The sequence below is a fragment of the Brachyistius frenatus genome, unplaced genomic scaffold (assembly GCF_029030835.1).
Source record: "Brachyistius frenatus isolate BFR_SWC_R1_liver_20210118 unplaced genomic scaffold, ASM2903083v1 Contig_54, whole genome shotgun sequence".
Lineage (NCBI taxonomy): Eukaryota > Metazoa > Chordata > Actinopteri > Embiotocidae > Brachyistius > Brachyistius frenatus.
This window is the reverse complement of record NW_027210653.1, coordinates 269584-292646: the sequence shown is the minus strand read 5'-3', so window position 1 is coordinate 292646 and position 23063 is coordinate 269584. Positions and strand designations below refer to the sequence as shown.

The following is a 23063-nucleotide window of genomic DNA, read 5'->3' as shown; positions in this document are numbered from 1 at the left end:
TCTCCATGGCCATGACCAGAGGGTGGATGTCACATTTTGTGTCAAACTCTAGAAATTTAGAGAGCCTTGAAATGCTTCAGAAAGTCTGCAACAAGTAAACAATGAGCCCGGAGCTGTGTTTTGAATGAAACACTCGTTGCTGTGGGGCAGAACGTCCAAAAGCAAAAAAGCTGAATCAGGTCAGGCGGACAACCTGGTGGGTTTTCTTTGGCATTCGTAGAATTTGTGAATTCATCCCTCAGATACAGACTGTCAACATTGACTCCTATTGTAATGGGCTGAAGTGTTTTAGGAAAAACATTCAGTGTAAAAGGCCTGAACTGTGGCGCGATGGCACTTCGGTTGTCCAACATGACAACGCACCGCTCACCACGCATTGAACACGCACAGGTTTCTCACTCACAACAACACAATCCTCGCTCCCTACCACGCCCACTTACCAGATTTGTCTCCGTGCTGCTTCTTTCTGTTCCCCAACTTTGATGTGCGCTCTCTGCTAACGTTTTGGGTATGTTGAAACACACCTGGACCACTGCTCACAAGCGCATGTGTAACTCGGGCGCTGAGTTTGTTCAAGCGACGAAACTTGGAGCACTTACTCATGAAGGCTACATCTATTCTGAGCTCCATGCACTTCACGATGCTGCGCTCCATTCGCCTGCAACGGAAGCAGTTTCAGAACTTATTGATCCGCCCTCATATGTATGTACTTGTAGCCCACAACCCATCACACTTCTGTCTCTAACCTTTGCTGCCTTCCTGCTGTTAACTGAAGTCCACCAGCGAGTCAAAACATACATAAGTATATAGTGTAGTGCACGGGGTCGTAAGATAGAAATATCTGGTCTTTATAGTGTGGCCATTCTCAAATAAACAGCAGACAGCGAATAGTTGCTTGTGATGACTTAAGATAAACATTGTGGCAGATATAAATAATGATCCCACCGTTTTTCCACACATGCACTTATGCATATTTTTGTCCAAGTGCATGGGAACAAATGTATTTATCATCATCGCTGCCTTGCTTACCTGTAGACCTGGTCCATCGTAGCGGGCCATAAATTAATGCGCGTCCGAGGCAGAGACCACCCACCGAAACCGAGCGGGAGGATGTATTCCCTTTGACCTGAAAGCCTTCCTTGTTGAATAAATCATGACAAAGTGTACCAGCTTCACACTAGTTTTCTTTTTTTATCTTTTATCCCGTCGATCCTCCCAATAAGCCCTTGAGAAACTGCAGAAAAGACAAGAGAGAAAAAAACATGGGCACCACGGGACGCAGTGTGGAATCATTGTTTCCATGGTAATGGTCGGCAACAGTAGGCCCGCTATCAATTCCAAAGTATTGACTCTCATTCACTGGTGGTATTTAACCTTCATAGATGAATAGGCCGTCATGCGTGCAGAAGAATTGATAAAGCCACCACGTTCAACATATTACGATTGATGTCTTTATCATTTGGAGACTGGCCGAACTACAGCTTGCTTGCAAATTACTCTCCGTGGCCTCATCTATCAGGTTATTGAAGTTGTGCATTGGCTTGGGAGGGGGAAACGAGACACTTCTGCATGGAAAATAGAACTACCCTTATCTACATTAGCTTGTTAGATTAGGAGAAAAATAAATGCCTAAACACAGAGTTCTTGTATCTTTGAAAGTGCTGAATTTATAATGCAGCAGAATCCCAATGCTGTTTTAATGCACTCCTGTGTGGCTTTTTTATTTAGATAAACTTTTAGACTTGTATATCATTGCTTTCTTATTTTATCATTTATTCATGCTGTTCAATTAAACGATAAAAAAACGGAAAATCGGACGTCTGAGAGCAGGTCTTCTCTTTTCACTGAAATACCAAATCCAGCTAAGTGCTGATCGGCTCCAAACCCCCACCAGTTCACACTCAACCTGGCAAACACAACAGGCTGGCACATCCTTTCTCTGCCGGGCCCCGTGGATTTGTCACTTTGACTCCCAACACGCCACCGATCCATTTTAATGTAAAAAAAAAGGACCTGTCCAGAGCCACACTCCCAGCAGAAAGCAAGAGAAAACAAAAGCAGAAAGGTCAATGACTTGTGAGGTGAGGCAAATGGAGAGTGAGGCAGCAGTTTCCCATTTGTTGTGCCCCAAACGGAACTGGATGGAAATGGTGTCATGAGGCGTGGACGTGTGCGACTCGATCTTTCATGAGCAGCTTTTTGTTGCGGTTGGTAACTGGATGTTTGTAACCCAGTGAGTGCTCAACAGAGCAGCCCAGCTGTTTATCTAATGACTCCGTTTGGCTCGGTTTAAAACGGTTGTCGGGGCGTGTTGGACGTAACAACAAATGAAACTGCGCTGAACTGAAGAGCGCCTTCTGAAATACACATGATGATGTACATTCACACAATGGGCCACCTGCCACTTCCACTACCAACACATCATGTTGTGATGCGCTGGAGAATTTCACAACAGCTGAACACAAACGGGAGAATCTCCTCGTGCACAAAACCACAATTAACCTTGTTTGTCACTCGCAAAACAAATGACCATACAACTTAACATGTTCAGTCAAAGAAGATTCTGCTTTCCCGGGATTGCTTTTTCTTTGTGCGTGGGAGATAAAACTTGAATGTTGCCGTCGAGGTACACCACGATATAAGCGCTGCCAAGATTAATACGAACACAGCACAGGCTCTTATCTCTCCCGTGCTCGAGTACGCCAGCTCATTCAACAGATTTGATTACTCCTTAGTTTATATTTCCCTCACCCCTACCTGCTTTCCCGGCTATGAAGCTGCAGAAATGATGTCACGTCCAGAATGCCGAGCACACTGCAGCTTGTTTCCAGGTAATGAACAAGAGATGCAGGTATTGCACAAACACGTAATGTTCCCATTTCACGTCTCACTTTTTTTTTATGCGGGATGTTGAGCAAGGCCAAAATAATTAGACCCACACTGACTGTAGCTCCGGGTATAAACACATTGCACATACAGCGGAGTGTAAAAGCTCTTATTTTCTGTTGTGTTTGTTCCCTAGTTCCTGCGGCTCCTCGAAAAGGGAAGTATGTTTGTTCAGAGATAAGCCAAGGTTGCCGCGCCGTTCCTCCTCCTTATCTCTGATTCATAAACCAGATGGGTCCTCGTCTTTCTCTCTGCTTTCTCCTTCTGTTTGTTCTTTGCCTTGCGATTTGAGTTCTCCGCCTCCTTTTTTTTCCTCTTATGCTCTCTTCTCCAATGTTTAACTTATGTTTCTATCCTCCATACAGTTCTCCTCCTCTGCTTTCTTCTCCGATTGACTTATTTATTTATTTGTCTTGCAACTTCTTTAATCTCACTTCTAATCTCCTCCTCCTTGTTTTACCGCAACTTCCTCCTCTCTTTACTGCTACTTGTATACCCCATGGTCCAGGACTGCAATGTAGTGGGAAACCCCAAACGAAAAAGGATTTTAGTGAGTTAAAAATGCAACATGTAAAAAAAAAAAATGCAATACAAAAAAAAGTCCTTCCCCTTCCAAGCGATGCCTTGACACTTGCTCCTTTAAAGTCTAATGTACATAGTAGGAATAGGTATACACACAAAGGTAATTGACTGGCAGAGGTAACCGAGTAAACATCACACCGTGTGTACCCAAAGCTCCCCCATCAAGCTGTTTGTACACAGGGGCAGATAACCGCTGCAACTGGGGGCTATGTTGGTAAATTGCGTTGCAGTCGGGGGTCTCAATTGCACTTTATCAAGGATCACTCTTCTAATTAGCGTAGTGTTACCTCTCCTAATACGTAGGGCTAAAGCAGCTTGGGGTGTGTGTGTGAATCGCTCTACACAAGGTGGGGTGTATTCATAGCAGTGTATCGCACCCTCTCTTAATTGGATGTTTGAATGTACCCATTTATCCACAGAAGGGCATCTAATTAGGGTCTTTTGACATTAGACGCAGCTTTCCCGGCTTTGTGGGGGTCTAGATTTCAGCCGGGCTTCCCATAGCCAAGCTTAATTGACTATTATGAGAAGGGTTGTGAGAATATGTTCCACAGTAGCGTGAACAGATGCCACCTGCAAAACTGCTCCTGAAGTTTTGTTGAATTGTTTTTTTTATTTTTTTTGCATTGGCTGGATGAGTCTTTCTGGGTGGGTGAGCAGTTGTGCCTGCTGGAGCCAGTCTGCGGTCAGCCTTTCTGCTCTGGATGCTGCTGGACTTCAAAACAGGCACAGTTAAGTGCCGTATGCAAAAGATCCTTCTTCAAGGAAACTAAAACTGTCCGTCAGAAAGTCTTATATCACCAAACTTTATCTTCAGAATGACTTTGCATTTTTTTTTTTTTTTTTAACTACAGAAATAGTTTTTCGCCTCTTGGGCTCAAAGCTACTCTGTGCAATGTTATTTTATGAATATACTGTGACTTGACGGAGTTTGATGCAAAAGGCGTCGCTCGCACTGAAAAACACCTGCCAGAAGATTATCACCAAACACTTCCCTTCAGTTCTGTCGGGCGTTTTGGCTCATTGTTTTGGTTTTCCTATTTGTAGCTGTATTGCTCAGTTTTTTTTAGAAGCAGTAGGCAGTTGTTCTCAGTGTAAAGGCCCTCTGGTCATCCCACTGTATGCCACCTGTCCGATACGAGCACAACTAGTTAGCATGTAGCTAACGTAGCAGCCTATTTGCCAGATTTGGTTCCTCTCCGTTCTTGAAAACAAAGCCGGGCGAAAAGGAGAGTGAATATTGGAGATACACTCGTCAGGCCATCAGAAACACAACTCCAAATAGAACAATTCGCTCGCATGTTCACGATAACAACTTGATGAGGTGATGATCAGGTGTGGAGAGCTATTTGTTGAAGTACCAGAGGTTACCTGGTTGCTGTTTCTAAGGTTGTAAAATATGTGAATGAATTTCAACTGAATCAAGAGAACTGCGAAAATGTTATTCCTTCACTTGGAGGGGGAAAAAAAAAGTGCGTCGTTCCAGTGCGCTACGGCGATAATACCACATGTCAGCTGTTTGTTAACATCTTGCCTCCAAGTGGACAATAAAGTCAACTAACGTGGATTTGAAGCTTCAGATCCATGAAGCAAAAATAAGAAATAAGGAACCAATAGTGTGTATTTCTTTAACAAATACTAACGTTTCAACTGTGCTGTCTTTTTTTTTTCTCTTTTTAACAGAGGATACAGAACACAACGGACACAATGCTGGATTTAACTGGACGGAACGTGACGGACTTCTTGCTCAAGACTTTTGAGGACTCTGGAAAAACAAGGTAAAGCCTGTCAGCGTGCGCATGAGTTGTTTTTTTTTTTTTTAACTTGCCCCAGCATGTAAGAGTTATTTTGCGCGCCTGGATGTCACAGCGCAGTCGCGTATCTGGGAGCACCTGAGACTGGTGGCTTTGCTCAGGTGTTGCGGTTTTTATGTTTGATACGAAGGGAGCCTCGTTACTACCTGCGCTGCTGTTGCGATGATGATGGATCCACCTTCAGGAGATCAGCTCGGTGAAATATGAATGGAATGGAAAAAGTCGTGCGGGCCGTGCCGTCGCTTCCATGCCTTTGCGTTATGCAGTTGTCATGATTTGACAAATCCTGCTGTGCCACTCAGTGATACGCTTCCTTTAACCCGTCGTTTCACCGTATGAAAGCATTCAGAGCAAACTGTCAGGGAGAGAAATTATTAATTGTAAACATGAGGTTGATGTGTCTGTTCAGCCCTGTGAACGTTCGATTATGAATCCAGAGCACATTCTTCACGTCCATATTTCCACTGTAGTATCTGCTGTATATCTGTATCTCATGTATAACTATGCAGAGCCAGTGTAAAAATGCGTGTGTGCCCAGAGCAATGTAGATGTAGATGTATGAATTAAATCATAAAGGCCCCCAACAAAAAGGGCTTGAATTAAAACGGTGTTTTCATCAGTGATGTTGAAAGTTGTTAGTTTAGTTATTATTCTTTGGTGAGTTAAGAGTTTGACGGACTCTTAAATGTATATTGACAGCTTTCTAAGGGGCCTATCCTCTTCTGAAAGGGGCCAATGGTTCAGTCTAACCCTGCAGTAGGGTGGACACAAGTCGTTCATCTCCATATGCAGTAATTGCACAGACGCCTGGTCGTGTGGACTTCAGGTGAACTCTGAAGTAATAATCTAGTTCGAAAGAATTCTCGAAATAAAATTAGGCTCCCAACAGAAGAAAAGGCCTAACTATCGTGGGGTAAAAGCAGTTCAGACAAAAGTTATTGTGAGAGCAGCTTACGGTGTTACAAAAAGATTTTTGGTGTTAAATATGCTGATATTATAATCGTTTTTTGATAAATGAAGCAGTGTTGGTTTCGGTTCGAGTCAGAGCCATCGAGGGTGAATCGGCTGCAGGTGCGCCATCTTCTCATGTTACTGAGCATGTCAGAGAAGCTGAGCTCCTAAATGTGTCATTTAAAAGTCATCTCGGGTATTTTCTGGGGCGTAATAGTAAGGACACAAACAGTATAACCCCAATGCCCCCATACTGGTTTCACTCCCAGCTGGCTGGACCCTTTTTAGCTGTTACCACATTTTGTGTCTCTCCTCACTGCTGCTATCAAATAAAGCCATTAAGGACAAAAAAACCAACAACAAAAAAAAACATAAATAAAAGTTATTTTCACAATTTTCACTGAAAAATGATTTGCAACGATAACACAGGTTGTCACTTTTATTGCATTTTTAAGATTGTTCAATATTAGGTCACGAGAGCTTTCCAATGTATATTTCTCAAATAGTAACTTTTGTAACAGTCATAGTATCGATGGCTTTTGTTTTGTACTCGGGATGTAATGAAGGCCTGAAAAACTGTGGCAGAAATAATGTGTGTAAAAAAAAAACACACAGTAAAAGCCTCTTACACTAACTACAGCATGTTCAGAAAAGGTGCTGAAACTTTCCTATAAAAGGGTTTGAAACCTGATAACCACTAATATTAATACTAAAGGGCAACGGGGCCCTTTGAAACGGCATCTGGTGTCCGGATTTCGGCACTACGCCTCTGTCTCCTTGGCGTTACTCGTACGCTCTCACCTCCACCTCAACCTTCCTCCTATTCTTCCTTTTTCCTGCCACTCCAGGTACGGAGGGATCTCTGTCGGTGCAATCAACTCCCAGGTCCGTATGACAGAAGCGCAAATCGAAGCTGCGTTCAAGGATCTGAGAGACCTTTTCAGTTCATTTCAGGTACGTAATAAATACTGTTGGTGCCACCGGATTATATGAATTTCTTTCATCGAGCAGAAAAATTGTACAGCACATTGCAGCGCAAGGTCAGTAGTGGTGCTCTTGGATAGTAGCCCAAAGGCAAATACAAAGACTCGTGAAGAATTTGTTTGTCTGCAGTGAATACTGTGGATATAAAAGTGAGGACAAAGCACATCCCCAGTGTGAGGATTTTTAAACGACTAAATACAGTAAAGTCTGCCCTACTGTGCACAGGCAGAAAACGTGTGTGTTTTAAAAATGAATCCATATTTTAGTTCCCATTTTTAAACATATTTTAAATGATTTTGATTCGCCACGTTAAAGGCATGACTTTACTCTAGACTTTATTATCTTTCCAAATATTCGATTGATTGATCATTAATCTCCATACAGCATCTTCGTTTAGGATTACCACAAATATTCCTGGTGCCTTAAGGTCAAACCTTTAGGACTTTGGTAATCCCTTGATATTTCCTATAATATTATAATATACAGTAACACTATATTTTTACATTATGTTTCCCTCTTTTCAAATGTGCCCAGCAACTATCTTAATAGAACTATTTCTCTGATGCCTAAATACTGTATAAATCATAAAAATCCAACACTTGAGTCATCATCTGCTTTGTGACTTTTGTGCTGTGAGCATCTGTCCAACATGAAATGTTCAGAGCAGGTTTGTGACTGAAGAGGCGGTTTGAGAAGCGACTTTTCACCTGTCAAGGCTGCAGCCCGCCAGTCGACTTTTGAGTGGGCCACTCCTAATTGGAGCGTTGCGTTCTTTGCACCGACAGCTTCGTATCTTGGATACAGGTGATGTTATTTGTAGTGGACTTTTGGACCCCGCTGGATTCTTGAACAATCAAGAGAGGCGAACGGATTGTAAGGAGAGAGGGGAGTTGTGGATTCTTCGCATCCATTTTGTCGAGTGTCCATGGCAACAGGCTCTGATTGGCTGCGCGTTGCTTTGAATAAAACACAAAATTTGGGTCCTCAGTGAACAAGAACGCACACACACACACACACACACACACACACACACACACACACACACACACACACACACACACACACACACACACACACTCGCTTTACAATCCTGCAAACCTTTTCACTCGCACATATTTAACTTCTTATTCAACTCAACTCTATTTATTTGTCTACATTCACACACTCTAACTAAAGTGTTTGTTGAACTCCATGCCGACTCACTCGTCCCCTCCTCTTGTCTCTTGCTATCTCTCTCTCAGCCTTTCTTTCACGAACACATTGTGTCATTAACATTTCAAATTTTGGACGTTCAAACTACTTTGAGCTCAGCACATTGCTTTGCCCTCGGGCGTCTCTGGTCTCATCCCTACCAGGGCTCCCTTCTGTGTCTCCCGGATCTCGACGCTAATGTGACTTTAATTCGTGCAGCAGCGATGATGTAACCCTAATGGCCGGGCATTAGCCGTCCCAGCTCTGAATTCCTTGTTATTAAAGTGCTACACTGTCCTTGGGAAATGTCTGGCTCTGTGGTGCTTGCTCGGCAGGCAGTATGATGTGAGGCAGTAACTGGAAGTAGCGCAGCTTTGCACTCGGAGCCACCTGCGCCGACTGGGAAGTGGGCTTTGAAATTTCTCTTTAATTGCATTTCCTGTGTCTCGCAGGTAGATATAGAGGTCTGCGTTGCAAGAGGTGACGGGAATGGCAAGAACAAGGAAGCCCGTGTGCTGAAATAGTATAATTAGGCCTAAAAAAAAAAAGCATCTGAAATGGCACACAGCATTATGTAGATGGGGTTAGGGTTAAACCGCTCAGACAAGTTTTCTTTTATTATTATTAAATTAGGAATAAACCGTTAATTTCATCAACTATAAACAATTTCCTCGTAAGTTATTCTACACTCAAATACACACACACACACACACCATACGACCACACTGTCCACACACACCATATGACCACTGAAGTATGCCGGCCACTTTGAAATACTAGCCAAAAAAAAAAAGTCACCAGCGCACACTCAAGTGGCTTTATTGCTGGGTCTTGAGCCATGGCACCGACGGGTCCGCCGGCCAAACCAGCCTTGTCATTGTCCTTGAGCGGGGAGGAGTTTGTCAAGGATTAGACCCAGGCAGCTGCTGGCCCACTTCTCATCTTGTTTCAGCCACCACTAATCCTCAGGAAGGCCGACTATTGGAGTCTGCTCTTCACTGTTTGGCACAATTCAAACCAGAGTGAAGTAAAAACAACAACAAAAAATACAGCAAAGATTCCTTTCCTTTTTTTTTGTTTTTGTTTGTTTTTTTGTTTTGCTGGAGGACGCATTAGGGACAAGAGTAGGAGTCTTGTTCTCTGTCCGGTGCATGAATAGGTAGTGACTTGGAACAGAGGGGATGTTATTCAACACAAATACTTCTGTCAGCATAGATGGGGATGTTTTTTTTGTTGTTTTTTTTCTCCTCTTTCACACTGTAATATGGCAGGAGATGAAGAGTCCATGCTGCCTTACTGAAATGATGTGTATATATTTTTTGTTACACCAATGAAACAGAGTGGATCTATGGCAGGGCAGTGAAGAAGTATAAAAGCTGTCTGAATGCACTCTTCGTGTTTCCAAATTTCGGAGAATATCACAATACGGCGTAGGATCGGCTGAGGAAAGGATTGTGGGCTAGAGAAAATAAGAACAGACATGGTATGATCTACTCTGTCTCTTGTCCTTGGGTAACTGTCTCGGTGGCAGGCGATATCCTTTTTTTGTTGTTGTTGGTCTTATTTCTTTCCTCTCTTCCTGTTCCAGTGCAGACAAGCACTCGCACCTGAGCACACTCTTGATTTCTCGGGATGTCTCTCTTGATTTTTCTCCTCTTGTTTTTTTGTTTTTTTTCCACACCTCTCCCCCCAGTCGTCACTCGCACTTTACCTCCACCGACCTCCCCTCGCTCTGTGCAACATCCACCCGCGCCCCCACCCATTCTTCCACTCATCTCCTCTGCTATTGCCCTCCGATGAAGGCGGAGTCCAACAGGAGGGCCCATTTGCATTTATATCACACGCGTAATGTGCTCAGTACTGTTATGCCTGGACTGAACAGCATGGTATCAACATGACACTTTGGAAAATCACATGCCTGTCATCTCAAGGCCCTTTTCCCAAGGCTCATTTCACATGAAATATGAATGCAGAAGAGCAGATTTGAATGCAACTTGTCCAGTCTCCCATCTCTGCCATTTCCATCTCCTCACCTCGCCACAAAACCGAGCTGACACTCCCCAGAAAAATACTTTCTTTGCTGTTATTTTCATTTCTGTCTGGATATGAACACTTCCACTTAAGTCTACTTAAAACTGATTGGTACGTTAGATAATTAGGCAGTTTCTGTTAACTGTGAGTCTTTGTCTCATGTACTCTTCCGCCTTTCATGACTTTAATTATTTCACACTATTAAGTACAATAGAAATGTTTAAAAAAAAAAAAAAAAAAAAAAAAAAAAAGCCAAAGTTTGAGGGGGCACATTTTTTTCCCCAAGTCTCTGGAAAAATAAGTGGCTCGACACACCCAGAAGTCTTAATTATTGTCTGCCCTTGCCTCGTGTTTTGCATTTCAAAGAGCAGTGGTGGTTTTCCAAGTGTTTCCAATTAAGTCTCCGACTCAAGATTCTTGTTTTACTCATCTTCTTTAGGATAATGTGACTGATCAGACGTTCCAGAAGGCGGAGATACTGCTGAAGAATATGGGAACCAGGGACAACGTCAAGGTACTACATTGTCTGACACTAGCTACGATACATCAAATGAGATGAACGTTTAATGATTGAAGAGGAGAAATTAGCCCGGTACAGATTTTTGTGGAGGAGGTGTGGTAATTAAGAGGAAACGGGACACAAAGACAGTGAAGGGCCAAACCTAAAATCATTCTACTCAACTTCTTTTACTTGTTTAATTTACATAATTATGATTTGTGATGCTGTAACATCTTAATAAGGCGGTGAGGATAGCAGTGACAATTTAGGATAATGGTTCAGTCTTTTACTATTGTAAGAGCCGGTCCAAACTTGACCGCATTATATAAATGTGTTATCACATTTTTCACTGTATAATGACTTAAATAGAAGTCTCAAAGTAAGTATGATTTTATTTTTTAGTTGAGTGATTTTTGTATTTAATGTTCAAACAACGATAAAACGGAAGTTAATGGTCTCGTACAAAAATCTCACTTAGATTTCTCATTCTGAGAGTAAAACTTCGCCCCTCCCCAAAACTCTTTGATGCTTGGAGGAGTTTCAGAAGTGGAAACGTGGCTTGCCATCACATCTGAATATATGTTTCACTTCCTTTTCCACCCTTGTGTATTTAGACGAGCTTATGCTCTTTGCTACCTGTTATCTGAAATTGATGAATATGGTATTGGAGCTAAAGACTCTTCACAAACTACTGGATGAAGATATACGTACAATATAATATAGAATATAAAATATGTTTTGGAGGTGCAGAAAGATCAGAGGAAAACAGACAGAAAGAGACATGAGATTGTGTGTGTGTGTGTGTGTGTGTGTGTGTGTGTGTGTGTGTGTGTGTGTGTGTGTGTGTGTGTGTGTGTGTGTGTGTGTGTGTGTGTGTGTGTGTGTGTGAGAGAGAGAAAATTGCATATCCTTCTCTGTGATGCAGTGTTATGTTATGCTGACACTCAAACACCATCCACTCTTAATTAGCGCTGCACTGTAGGCGGGGAGTCGCACCCCCCCGCCCCCCTCCACACACACACACACACACCCCCCACCCTGCCTCACACACACACACACACACACACACACACACTCTCTTTCATCTCTTCCACAGAGACTCAGAGAATCACTTACATAAAAAATAATGCGTACAACGTTTTTTTGTTGTTGTTGTTGTTTTTTTTACTCTGCAGTTAGCATGCTATGTCACATCAAGATTCGGTAATCACCAGAGGCCTTCATCTTCTGTGAAATGAAAAGTAGCTTTTGCCAACTTGATTGCCTGCAGTTATAGTCCCTCAAAAATGTTTCAGAGGTAATCTGACCCCTCTCCCCAGAGCGCCTTTTGTTCACTAAGTGGATGAGGATGTACGGTCTCGCTCTGCTGGTTTCTTGCTATTATGTAAGCACAGGAAATGCAGAATAGAAAATGTCTACTGTAAAAAAAAAAAAAATAGCGTCCAGTACAGCTGACGAGAAGCCCTCTGTCACTGACGATGTTTTCTCCTTTTCTTCTGTCGTGCAAAGACAAGGATTTATATTTGGCACGCCGTCAGAAGGCCACGTTGATGGTACGCAGCTCCTAAACGCAGTTCAGCAGCTGCTTAAAACACAGAGTGGACAGATTCTGTCCCGATGCTTTCAAAGTTTTGCATCATTCTTTGTTGCTTTTAAGCTTTCTAAAAAAAAAACAAAAAAAAAACAAAGACACTCACATTTCCTTTCGTTTATCTGGACAACATAAGTTGCGACTCAGCAGTGCTCCGAGTGGGACAAGGCGGTCCAAATGTCCCGGAAACCTTTTTGAAAATAAAATCACCCCAGAATTAAAGAATTTGATCTTGCATCTGCTCCACTGCCGCGACTTATGTCGTTTTCAGATGTTTGTATGAGAGCTAAATCTTCCCTGGCATCGCCGGGTGTTGTTGCTAGGAAACATGCGAAGCGACCGCAAAAGCCTCCACATGCCGTTCTCGGTGCCAATGCTTGTCTCTTCCACGGCAGGTGTGGTTCTACAACCAGGCGTGGCACGGCGTGGTGTCCTTCCTCGGTGTGGCCAACAACGGCATCCTGAGAGGGAATCTGCCGGCGGGACGGGATCCACGCCAGTATGGCATCTCCGTCTCCAATCACCCCCTCAACCTCACCAAGGCGCAGCTCTCCTATGTAGCCATGTGAGTCAACAGGCCAAAAGGAAGGATTAAAAGGGGAGACGCTGCCATGTTTTTTTTTTTTTTTTTAGCTCGGAGGAGGTCCTCAAAAATGTGAAATATAGGAGCATTCATCTAAAAGAGACTGACGGTAATTGGGGAACTAAGAGAGACGAGGCAAAGAGAGAGGGACGGAGAAATTTAGCGAAAGGGAAAGAAAAACATCACAAATAGAGAGCAAGATAAGTAAGAGACAATACAATAGGAAGCATAAAACGCATAGATAGATGAGGAATTTCTTTGCATATGCACAGATTCGGAGGCACATGGTAGGTAGGTAGGTAGGTAGGTAGGTATATACTTTATTATACAGACATGGGAGGTCTTTAAGAAGATACATCCTTTTTTTTTTTTCCCCCCCGCCTGCCTCCTCCGAGGGCTAGAGAGAGAGCTTCTCTCCACGAGAATCGGAGATTAACGACGTGCTAAATCAGAATGTATTGGCATGTGCATCTAATTGCTCCCTCTGTGCTGATTTGTTTTGTGATCGCAGCTTCTGATTTTGAGCTGGTGTGTACTCCTGAAGACTATCGGTTGTTGATATTTTCGCATCGTGTTTTTTTTTCCGTCCTCAGTGCGATCAATACGTTTAATAGAAAGTAGCTGGAATACATCAATCTGCAGCAAATTACCGTACGGTGACATGAGCAGAACTCCTGACAGCATACAGTATCAACAGAGATATGTGTCACCAGAAACTGAATTTGAATCATTAATATTTCAACTTGAATTGCAATTTTTTTTTTTTTTTTTTTTTATAATTCCATTTAAAAAAAAAAAAAAAAAAAAGTATCTCAAGAGCATAATAGAGCATCATTTGAAAGTTAAGTAGTTGGTAAAACTTAAAACTGAAAATGTGGTTGAGCTTTAAGGAAAATTTGGCTCTCCAACGTTTGTCAGGGATGTTCCAAGATATGTATTGTTAGGCAACATATATATTTTTTTTATTATAAATGCAATTTCATAATTTTACATGCGGTTTCAAGTTTATTTAAATTCAGTAACCAAAGCAATGTTCTGAGAACATTCCCTATTTTGATAAGCGAACTCGGTGAAGGAAGCAAACATTTAGTAAATAATGTCAGTGAAATTTTGTTATGTGGCTATGGATTTAAATAACTATCATTTAATTTCTTGGTTGATGATGAATATTTGCAACGATAATAAGCGTACAATGTTTCTGTGATGAGCAAAATCCCATTAACTGTTATTGGTATTATTATCATTATTTCACTTGACACAATTGTTCTCACTTTGCAGGTTATAGAAGTTACACAGTTTCAGAGTCTATATGTAATATATGATATTACATTCAGTTTCAAGTTTATTGAAATTCACCTTCAAAATCTGCTCTTCACATTACATTTTTCAACAGAATTATTACAGGTTAAATCGTTCAAAGTAGAATTATCATTCAAATTCAATTTTCAAACGCTATTATTCAAGTTGAGCGATTCAAATTTAAATGATTGAAATTCATTGTCTAGTTACACATATTTCTGCCCATAATACAGGCTGTCACTTTTCAAAGTGGTTTTATTCTTCACTCCCCCACTGCTCCAGTCCAAACCTCAACCAGGTATTTATGTACTGATCAGGTGCTGACGACAGACCTGAGTTAGAGAGGGAAACTGCGCCTGTGTTATAGGGATAATTACGACATCCTACCTCTTTCCTCTCTACCTCTCTGTGCAGTATAATGACCGCAATTTATGAACTATGATTTCCAGATGGGCGTGGACATTCTTTCATTGTTGAATAAGCGCGCAAGCTGAAGTCGAGAGTGGGGGGGGGAAAGGGATAAACGCCTTGAGCAGCTGACTAAGCACATGATTAAAGCTCAATTATCAATATACATTTTATATGAACAATGCATAAGATGACAATGTTGAATGTTAAAGGTTCTGCTCATACTGACAAACCCACAAAGAAGCATCGCCGGGCTCCTCAGTGCTAAGAAACAGGAAGCTGTTCTCAGGGGAAAAGCTCTTAAAACGTGACTGTATGTGGCCTGCACCACTCAGAAAGCAGACAGAACTCGCAATAGCTGGTGAGGAAGGTCACATCGAGCAGCTAAAGAGACATCTATTAATGTCAATCAAGATTGTGCAGACCAAAAGTGAGTAAATATTTGTCTCGTGTTGTTTAGGTGGCAACAAAACGCAACTCCAAATAGATGCTGGTGTTATTCCCCGTCTGCTATGTGATTGTGGAAGTGGGCTGTTATTTGCCGAGTCAGATGTTGCCTTTTCAGCTCCTTCTTTACCCCCTATATGGCCAAAAATATTCTTGAATGCAGCTTTAAATGCTTTAAGTGCTGTGGTTTTGGTTTGCAGGGGACGAATATTTAATGCCGGACATGGTGGGAAATCGGCTTGATTTATTTTGTTAGATTGATGAATTCTCCGAAAATATTTACATGATCTTAAATTCTAACATGTGAACGTTGATAAATTTGGCACTTTAAGGCCAAATTCCCACTTTTTTTTAGTTTCAAAGTGAATTTACTGTCTGTAGCTTTTGTCTGACTATGAACTCCAAACCAAAGTAAATTTGTAAACAGTGGTGTTTTTTTTTTTATGGGGCCCTTACGTAGAAAGTTACCAAAGGCACAAAATGTCATCAAAAGCCAAAAATGTGTCTCTGACTAGTCAGAACCATCTGAAATATCAGGGAACCCCAGTCTGAGAAATACATTTATATCTGCCATTGACACTTTAATAATGTTATGGAGAGACAATTGCAAAACCTGTTATTTCCATAATAATTTATCCTTAATGACTTGTTCCCTTGCCAGGTTTTGGACACCACAATTGCGCTGCTCAATCTAATTTGAAGTGACACTCCCCCCTAATGTGCTTCACAACCAATTTCAATGCAAGTGATGTCATGAGCCACAAAATTGTGAGGGGGGTGTGCAGGTGGGAAGAAAGTCGACACTTATACCCACTGAAATTACCGCTTCATTCCCCCCAATGTCTCTGCATTGGCACAAAAATAAAGCCTTCCAATTTCCTCTCTCATCTTTAGAAATGTCAGCTTTGGCAGCATTTCGTTATTGAGAAATATATATATATCACTTCTTAATTGCTCTGGAATATCAATTTGGCAACTGACAAAAACTTCTCTTTTTACCACTCTTGAATTTGATGTGTAATTTATTTGCAATCAACAAATTAAAATGGTTTCTGTGCACCCCACCATACAAAAATATCCCATTTAATTTGTGCATATAGCTCAGCTGCCAAATGAATTGTACTTCTCTCTATCAACATATAAAGGCTTCTCTACATATGCAATGTTTATAATACAAATAATGGCTCAAAAAGATTCAATATTTATCTCCTACTTTCAGCCTCCTTACACTGTAACATTTCAGGCTGTGTCATGCAGGCCTTCTCAATTAAAAATACCTAAAAGAAAGCAATACATACTGTAATACCTAACTCCCACTGTTAAGCTTCTGCGCTCTGCCATTATTAGTTAATTAGCAGATTGCTTCATCCTCTTTTCACAGCAATTAACCACCTTCAAGCATTCAGGGTTAGAACACTCACAGGCTTTTTTCCCCTACATTACTTCCCCCCCCCACCCAAACAGAGCATGCAGCCCTTGAAACCTGTAGCAATGTGGGTTGGCACCCGCTGCTGTAAATTATTTAATATTTATGCGTTCTAATTGCGGCTGGTTGACGATGATAAATACAGCCATGTAGCCACGCTGGGCGACTTATTTAATATGCTAATTCCACAGCAGGAGGCCTTGTGAGAGATGATCACGGGCCGAGGGTGAGCGAAGGCGGGTGGGCGGTCAAGAGAATAGACCAGAATTTTATCTGATGCTAATTGAGCCGACACAACGAAGGACGTTTTCAAAGGTAGGCTGGCACAAATGAAGATGTACGGCAGTGAAACCAAGGTCAGCATCTTGGAGGAGAAAGGAGCAATTTGTTTCTGACATAAAAACTGTTGCACATTAAAAAAAAAAAAAAAAAAAAAAAAGGCTGGTCAAGATTTTAAAACGCGCTCCTCTGTTTTGTTTTTGGCCGAGTGGCCATGAAGGACCAAACTTATGACGGTTTCAGAAGGTTAATGACGTTGTTTTTATCATGTACAAACAACATTGTCAATGATTTCAATGACTGTATTACTGGTCTAATTGAGACTGTTCGAACATACCTGCAACATTAGGTACCTAGATTAGAGTATTAAATGTAGTGTGTATATTGCTTTGCAGGATATGAGCATGTCGTCTAGCCCATTTCTTGACAACAAAAGAACCAACAACATACCTGATTATTTCTCATAGAATTTCTTCATTTTTAATATTGCCGGGAAGCAATGGCTGTAGAGTAGGGTAGGGTAGCTAGGGTTGTCCGTCCGTCCCGTTCTTATGAACAAGATATCTCAATGACACATTGAGGGCATTTCTTCAAACTTATCAAAAATATTCACTTGATACCAATGGTGAAGTGATTAGACTTTGGAGGGCAAAGATCAAGGTCACAAAAGACTTTTTTTTTTTTCAATGTCTTTTCAACATCCATCGTGGGCATCAGTGTTGACTGTTGAAAAGACGTCTTTACAATGTCCAACAGACGTTGAATGAAATACCTTTGGAACGCTTTGAGGAAATCTCTTCCAGTGAGGCACAAACAATTATTGGGACTCAAGGATGGCCTGTTAAGATTTTGGTGGTCATAGGTCAAGGTCACTGTGATTTCACATCCGTTTCCCATTTAGAATGTGAAATCTAAGGAATGCCTTTCGGGAATCTCCTCAAATTTAGCACAAACATTCACTTGGACTCAAAACTGATTCGATTTGGGGGTTGAAAGGACAAAGTCATTGAGAGTTCAATATCTATGCGCTTCGAAGGACATGCATGCAAACTACGACTTGATTGTTCAGCAAATGCGTACAACCTGTCGGCAGTAATCCCGGTTCAGTAAAAACTTTCCGCAGTGACAGTTTTCCTACAGTTTGCCCACAGCACAGTTTGCAGTCAGCCATCTAGCATCCTTTCTTTTGTAATAATTTAAATTAGGGGGGGTGATGGCCTTGTGAAGATCGGTAGAGAAAGCAAATGCTGTGGTATATAGCAAAGCCAAGTGCGCGCTGAAACGGAAAATCAAGTGAACCAGTATTCCCTAAGAAATACATTTAAATGCAGTGAATATCACACCAGAACTTTAATCAGCTTCACTGGAAGCATGAGACCATTTAATTTAGATTTCAACTGAGCCTAAGTTCATATTTCTTAAAGACTTTATATATTATATATATCTCATATTATAATTCATGTGAATGATTTTATCCGAGGCACCTTACAAGACCCTAGAGCTTACATTTTAGCATCGGAAATCTCACAGCAACAGCAATCATTAGCCAGTTCACTTGTCTTTGAATTTAATCATTTTCTTCTGTGACGTGAATTTCAAATATAACATTTTCAGAACCAAAACAAATCAGCATTAATAGACATTACTTCAACTTGTTTTCAAAAAGTTTTTAAGGTTTAATTAAGTCAAACTTGATTTTTACTCCACGGGGAAACAGACAAGATGAAACTAGTGCAATTCAGCTTTCAAACAAAGTTTAGTATTCACTCGGAGTTTATTTTTTCATTGTCCTGCTACACACTAATAGCTCTTCACTCGACTTCCTGTTTGTTTGCTGTGTCCTCTTTGATCGCAGGGCCACAACCTCAACTGACGTGGTGGTGTCCATTTGCGTTATCTTCGCCATGTCCTTCATCCCCGCCAGCTTTGTCCTCTTCCTCATCCAAGAGAGGGTGAACAAATCCAAGCATCTGCAATTTGTCAGTGGAGTAAACCCAGCTGTCTACTGGTTGGCCAATTTTGCGTGGGACATGGTGAGTACGGTCTTCACCGAGCTGCTGCTCTTCAGGTGAAGTTTAAAAGTCGCATTTTATTACCTGATACATCACATGTAGGTAAATAGTGGAGACATATGCTATAATGTGATTCACCCGAGAAAGGTTTCAGACAGTGGCCTTATTCATCCCACTTTTATGATCTATTCTTCTTTCTGAAGATTGTAAAAACATTGTATAAACATAATGTCCATCCGCTGTAATTGATAATGGAGCTTTGGCACATCTGACTACTGGGAAAAGCTTCACCCGAGCAACAGTTATTGGCTGAGGCGTAATTATCGACAGCAGCTGCCCCCGGTGGTTACGCTCAACAGGCTTGCCGGCCACTTTCCCCGAGGAATAATGGAAGTAAACATTTCATCAGTTACCTTTGGTAGAGAAGCGGTGTCTGGACACTCATCATTATGGTGCATAAATGCTGGCTGAGTGGAAGACAAATGCACCTAAGGAGCCAGTTGGATGATTCCAGCCTGAAGCTCTCTGCATGCTGTACCAACAATAAGGAAGTAACAGTGAATCCTGGCTGAGAGCATGTCAGTGTGAACTGCCTCTGTGAACTATTAATACATTCTGTTTCTATTATGGCGTTTCAATACAGTATTTCATTTATATTGTGTAATAATAACACTATCAATTATGTTGGTTTAGGTCTTTGAAATGGCAAAGAATTCGAAGTAAAAAGGCCTTTTGCAATTTGTTTTAATATTGAATGGATTTAAACAAATATTAAATAAATATTAGTCTGTCATGAAGATTTTATAAAGACGCTCTACACACGTTCAGTTCAATGTGTCATTGAGCGACCGTTTGCTTCGAACAGCAGAGAATCAGATGAGTCTGTTATTCACTGAATTAATTAGAACATTTCAAGGCGGATACATTTGAGTGCTAATTAAAAAGTAATCTACAGATTTAATAATTACACATGCTTTCAGTTTGTCTGAAAAAAAAGAAAAGAATGTCAAAAGCATTTTAATGTCGACATAAATGCCCTGAAGAGTGAATTCGTAATCATGTGCTGGCCGTTGCTTCTGACGGAGAGAGCTGCTTTTTTAAAAACAATTTTTACAGTTTTCTTGTTGATGTTTGTTTTGACAGTGTAACTACATCATCCCCTGCTTGATTGTGATCGTGATCTTCCTCTGCTTCCAACAACAAGCCTATGTTTCCCCTTCCAACCTGCCCGCTTTGATTCTGCTCCTGATTTTGTACGGGTAAGTACATTATACAGGACAAATTGATCCGTCCAATATTCAGCAAAAATTTCCTCATGAAATAACTTCAAATTTGTCAGTGACGTCGTAGTGATTCGTGGACTGACCTTTAAATACACCCGCGAGTGAACTATTTTTTACAAACAGCAACTTTTGCAGTCCAATGCGTTACTAAAGTTCACACCAAACCCATTAATATAAAGTTATTTCAAAAAAATGTTCCTGTGCTGCACAGGTATACAGCACAGCCACCACAGTGTGGGAATTTACAGATATTTACCTTCAAGAGTACGGCTGCAGCCACATTTTTTTTTCTAAGGAAAGTCGTAATCTTTTAACCGTTAGGTCAAATATTTGGCCAATCATAATTGTAGTACTGGAGCAAATCTCACAGGATTCCCAAATATCCTGGAATTTTTGAGATCCCTTTTCCAGTCCTGGAAATCGAGAGACACAGTAAAAATGCCTAGAAAACCATTTCCATGTGAGGGTTATGTTGGGTGGGGAGGGGGTGGTGGTAGTGCCACACAGGATACCTTCCATGTCAGCGCTGCACACAACTTCATCTACTTCCAATGCAGAACTTGAACTGCTGACTGCCAAGTGTGGGCGGCATTTATTTTGCAGTGCTTTTATGGGTCACTTACTGGAAATGCAAATGATCAGCTGAGGCTGGTGGTGCCACGGAATGATACAGCTGACCTGGTAATCTGCATTCATGAATAGAAATGGCATGAATTCAGTAACTGCGAACATGATATTTTCAACGACTATTAACCCCGATAGGGAGTTCAGTGAGTAGGAGCCACGGTGGAGATCCCTTTTGTATGTTTACGACTGTCGTTCTGCTTCAAATGGGTCAGAGGATTCTTGTTCCCCTCTCGGTTTGTTTTTGTGTGACAGTGTTTTTGCTTTCTTCAGGTGGTCAATAACCCCCATGATGTACCCCGCCTCCTTCATCTTCAGTGTGCCCAGCACAGCTTACGTGGTGCTGACCTGCACCAACCTCTTCATCGGGATTAACGGCAGCATGGCCACCTTTGTCATGGAGCTCTTGGATGATGATGTAAGTGGCAGCCCCGCCTGAACACACACACTCTGCAGTGGATGGAGAAAAAAATAGACACACATCCATATATGCATAGCTCTAACACCATTGAAGACACACTTCCTGTGAAACAGCAGTAACAGAATTTCAGGCTCCCATAGCTGCATAAAAAAATGATATTCATGCAGAAGCTATAGGAGTGGATGGCTAATTGACTTGAATCATAGATAAACGCCCTGTGTTTCGAAGCAAAGGCTTCCTCATGCATGTGGGTGGAGTGTGTACCCACCTGGTATAACTTTTAATGTATTTCCTTTATCCTCTCAAGGATTTTTCAAAGGAGTTATTTTCCCATATTTTCTTTAATGTTTAATCGTTTGGTGAGAATTGAGTCTTCGGAGAACTTTCCTCATCCATCTTTCAGCGAGTGTTCATTTTAACTGCAAGCTGCTTCCGTCTCAGGGGAATCAAAAGACAAAGGCACCAAACTCGAACTAAATAGGAGATTGAGAGCTTGGTTTGGAGAGGAAGAGAATAGAAGGGGATGCTGACTGTCAGTCATTTTACTTTTGATTACGATTTAAATCAATTTCGTAAAAAAAAAAAAAATAAGTTGGCCTATTCCTGAATGTAGAGTTTGTTGAACAGTCAGTCGCTGGACCTCGGATCCTTACAGGTGGTGCCGATGTGGGAAATAATGGAAAGTTCTTGATGCCTCCTACATTTGTTCTTTGCACTAAATATGTCGAATTTGATTTGTTGCCTTAATTGTTATTTGCGTGATTAGCATACATCGCCCACTCGTGGATTTAAAAATAAAAAATAAAATTCCACCTAGTATTTTTAGCCGCGCGCTGATCAGTCATTCCTTGTCAACAGACACAACAGAACGTCGCTCTGACAAGCCGCTCGTACATCCGACGCCTCATAAGAGCGTCTCCCACGGCCCCGATGCGACACTTCAGACGCGGCGTAATGTTGTCTGGAAGTCTCTGCCTCTACACTGTCTGTCCCCCCGTCCCCCCCCCGACACGCCTGCCTCTGACTTGATGTTTCCTCTGGCGCCGCTCGGCGCCGGCATGGGACGCTTCCCATCTACTAACGAGGCCGCCTCATTTGCATTTCGATTTCATTATCGCCCCAGCGTTCATTATCAGTTTGTATTTTTCACTTGGCACGTCTCCGCTCCAAGAAAGTCATTGTCGGCGCTTTGTTGTCTCTGCATTCTGTTTATTTATTGATACAGTGTTAGTGGAGCGTATTACTCATAAAGGGCGCCATTGTTGATAATTTAATGGACCGCATGTTGCCCGGAGGCAGTGAAAAGGGACGGATTTACTGCACACTTCTCTTGTTCAAGGCATTAAGGACAGCAGAGACCTGACAGGGACAGGGGTCCGTGATCATTCTGCTAATCTGACTTGATGTCACTGCCGATAAGAGCGCCTGATGGGTCAACATCAATCATGAGATGTTACAACTCCAGGTTTCCCCTGTTCGGAGCCGATATCTCTTCGGAACAGACTTGTCACAAAACAGCTCACGTATATATGACAGTAGCACGATGTGCTTCAGTTCACCAGAAAGGCTATATCCTACACATGACAGCTCAATCCATTTTTTTTTTTTTTTTTTCTCCTTTTGAAATTTCTACGGTTTCAAAGCTTTGTCTCATCACTTTCAGACTCCTCAGCGGTCGCGTTAGTTAAACAGGGTTGCTCAAAAGTGAAGCTACAGGCTTCAGTATGTTCTTTGTTTTCAAGCACAGGGTGA

At 41.7% G+C, this 23063-nt stretch overlaps 1 protein-coding gene across 1 annotated transcript in view; it reads left to right on the top strand.

Moving 5' to 3' along the window:
- The window catches only part of LOC138624703 (phospholipid-transporting ATPase ABCA1), a 143641-nt gene that overhangs the window by 80885 nt on the left and 39693 nt on the right, over positions 1-23063 (top strand). The window contains exons 32-38 of the mRNA XM_069705081.1: positions 5152-5246; positions 7082-7187; positions 10879-10953; positions 12925-13094; positions 18827-19004; positions 20127-20242; positions 21164-21308. Of these exons, the coding sequence (XP_069561182.1) occupies positions 5152-5246; positions 7082-7187; positions 10879-10953; positions 12925-13094; positions 18827-19004; positions 20127-20242; positions 21164-21308 (885 nt within the window). The remainder of the gene's footprint in view (positions 1-5151; positions 5247-7081; positions 7188-10878; positions 10954-12924; positions 13095-18826; positions 19005-20126; positions 20243-21163; positions 21309-23063) is intronic.